Genomic DNA, 2919 nt, shown 5'->3' on the forward strand with positions numbered 1-2919 from the left:
GTGGCCTAACCAGCGTTTTATACATTTCCAGCATAACCTCCCTGCTCTTATATTCTACGCCTCGGCTAATAAAGGCAAGTATCCCATATGCCTTCTTAACCACCTTATCTACCTGTCCCGCTACCTTAAGGGACCAGTGGACATGCACACCAAGGTCCCTCTGATCCTCGGTACTTCCCAGGGTCCTACCATTCATCGTGTATTCCCGTGCCTTGTTTGTCCTGCCCAAGTGCATCACCTCAAACTTATCTGGATTAAATTCCATTTGTCACTGATCAGCCCATCTGACCAGCCCGTCTATATCCTCCTGTAATCTAAGGCTATCCTCCTCACTATTTACCACCCCGCCAACTTTCGTGTCATCCGTGAACTTACTGATCAACCCTCCTACATTCAAGTCTAAATCGTTTATATATACCACAAACAGCAAGGGACCCAACACCGATCCCTGTGGAACCCCACTGGACACAGGCATCCAGTCACAAAAACACCCCTCGACCATCACCCTCTGCTTCCTGCCACTCAGCCAATCCTGGATCCAATTTGCCAAATTGCCTTGGATCCCATGGGCTCTTACCTTCGTTGTCAGTCTCCCATGTGGGACCTTATCAAAAGCCTTGCTGAAGTCCAAGTAGACTACGTCAAATGCATTGCCCTCATCTACACACCTGGTCACCTCTTCGAAAAATCCAACAAATTGGCCAGACATGATCTCCCCTTAATAAAACCATGATACCTGCCCTTGATTAACCCCTGACTCTCCAAGTGTAGATTCGTTCCGTCCCTCACAATTGCTTCCAATAGTTTCACGACCCTCCGAGAGAGGGAATTCCCCCTCGTCTCCGTCTTCAATGGGAGACCCCTCATTCTGAAACTGTGACCACCCACCCCCTCATTCTAGATTCCCCCCTCAACGAGGGGGGGAAACACCCTCTCACCATCCACCCTGTCAAACCCCCCTCCCTCCCTCCAGAATCCGATACGTTTCAACAAGACCACTCCTCGTTCTTCGAAACTCCAATGGGTACAGGGCCCAACCTGCTCAACCTCTCCTCACCGGACAAACCCCCCTTCGCACCCCAGGGAAGCAGCCGACCGAGGGAGCGTCGGCCTCTCTAGGCCCGGACCCGAGGCCTAGCTCGCCCCATTCCCCCCCCCACCCAATTATCGTGCCCTCCCTCCGTTTCTTTTTGACCCCCGCCTCACCTCGGCCCTCCTCAGGCTGTGAAAGGCTGCGCCTGGCACTCAGGGTGTTGGTGTTGCTGCTGCGGGTGGCGGACGGCGGCTCAGGCGAGGGGGCCCTCCTCCTCCTCCTCCTCCTCCACCCCCCCCGCCACCCCGCCGAGGGCCGCAGGCGCCTCAGGGCCCTCCGGCAGCGGGAGCGGAAGTCCGGGTCCAGCCAGGCGTAGAGCAGCGGGTTGAGGCAGCTGTTGACGTAGGCCAGGCAGGTGGTGTAAGGGTGGGCGACGTAAGCCAGGGCGCGCAGTGGGCAGGGCAGCTCCAGCAGGGCCAGGCCGTCCAGGGTGACCAGGGTCTTGACCAGGTGGAAGGGGAGCCAGCAGAGGCCGAAGGCCAGGACCAAGGTGAGGATGATGGAGAGGAGCTTCCTGCGCCGCTGGCGCTCTCTCCCCTGGAAGTGGCCGGAGAGGGCGCTGCCGATCAGCCCGTAGCAGGAGGCCATGACGGCGAAGGGCAGGAGGAAGCCCACCGAGGTGGAGGAGAGGCCGAAGGCAGCCAGCCAGGCGGCCTGGACCTCCTCGTCCTGGCCCAGCGGGGAGAGGTCCATGTCACACACCGTCTGGCCCCCGTCTCCTTCTTCCCCGCCCCCCCAAGGCAGCTCCACCGCCCCGCGGAACACCAGAGCCGGGAGGGCCAGGACCCCCGCCAGGGCCCAGGCGGCCGCCAGCCAGAGCCCCCGCTTCCTGGGCGCCCCCCTCCTGGGGGTCCCTCCCCCTCCCCCCGACGCGGCGCCCACGATGGCCTGGTAGCGGTCCACGCTCAGGCAGGTCAGGCAGAAGACGCTGCTGTACATGTTGAGCAGGACGAGGTAGCTGCTGAGCTTGCACAGCAAGATCCCGAAGGGCCAGCGGTAGCCCCGGGCGGCGTAGGCCGCCCAGAGGGGCAGGGTCAGCACGAAGGTGAGGTCGGCCAGCGCCAGGTGGGCGATGAAGGCGTCCGAGGATTTGCGCTTGGCCCCCCCCCCCCCCCCCCCCCCCCCCCCCCCCCCCCCCCCCCCCCCCCCCCCCCCCCCCCCCCCCCCCCCCCCCCCCCCCCCCCCCCCCCCCCCCCCCCCCCCCCCCCCCCCCCCCCCCCCCCCCCCCCCCCCCCCCCCCCCCCCCCCCCCCCCCCCCCCCCCCCCCCCCCCCCCCCCCCCCCCCCCCCCCCCCCCCCCCCCCCCCCCCCCCCCCCCCCCCCCCCCCCCCCCCCCCCCCCCCCCCCCCCCCCCCCCCCCCCCCCCCCCCGGGGCTGCCGGTAGGCCCAGATGACGGTCCCGTTGCCGGTCAGCCCCAGCACGAACACCAGCAGGTAGATGGAGGGGATCAGTACGTAGGAGGGCTCCCATTCCGACAGAGGGCATTCCTCCGTCTCGTTGTACGGGATCTCACTGTCGTTCACAAACATCAGCTGGTCATAGAAACTCTCCATTCACTCTCTCTCTGTCTGTCTCTCAGTCTCTCTCTCTCTCTCTGTCTCTCTCTCTCTCTCTCTGTCGCTCTCTCTCCCTCTCTCCCTATCTCTCTGTCTCTCTCTCCCTCTGTCTCTCTCTCTCTCTCACTCTCTCTCCCTCTGTTTCTCTCTGTCTCTCTCTCCCTCTTCTCTTCTCTCTCTGTCTCTCTCTGTCTCTCTCTCTCTGTCTCTCTCTCCCTCTGTCTCTCTCTCTCACTCTCTCTCCCTCTGTTTCTCTCTGTCTCTCTCTCC

The 2919-nt window shown here is 63.4% G+C and overlaps 1 protein-coding gene across 1 annotated transcript in view; it reads right to left on the reverse strand.

Annotated features, from left to right (window-relative positions):
• LOC144678313 (apelin receptor B-like) overlaps positions 1 to 2681 on the reverse strand; it is a 7206-nt gene extending 4525 nt beyond the window's left edge. Inside the window, exons 1-2 of the mRNA XM_078538134.1 lie at positions 2463 to 2681; positions 1207 to 2196 (exon numbers count right to left, since the gene is read on the reverse strand). Of these exons, the coding sequence (XP_078394260.1) occupies positions 1207 to 2196; positions 2463 to 2646 (1174 nt within the window). The 5' untranslated portion in view covers positions 2647 to 2681. The remainder of the gene's footprint in view (positions 1 to 1206; positions 2197 to 2462) is intronic.
• Positions 2682 to 2919: the final 238 nt, after the last annotated feature.

This window comes from Cetorhinus maximus, unplaced genomic scaffold (genome assembly GCF_964194155.1).
Source record: "Cetorhinus maximus unplaced genomic scaffold, sCetMax3.hap1.1 HAP1_SCAFFOLD_4005, whole genome shotgun sequence".
Classification (NCBI taxonomy): Eukaryota; Metazoa; Chordata; class Chondrichthyes; order Lamniformes; family Cetorhinidae; genus Cetorhinus; species Cetorhinus maximus.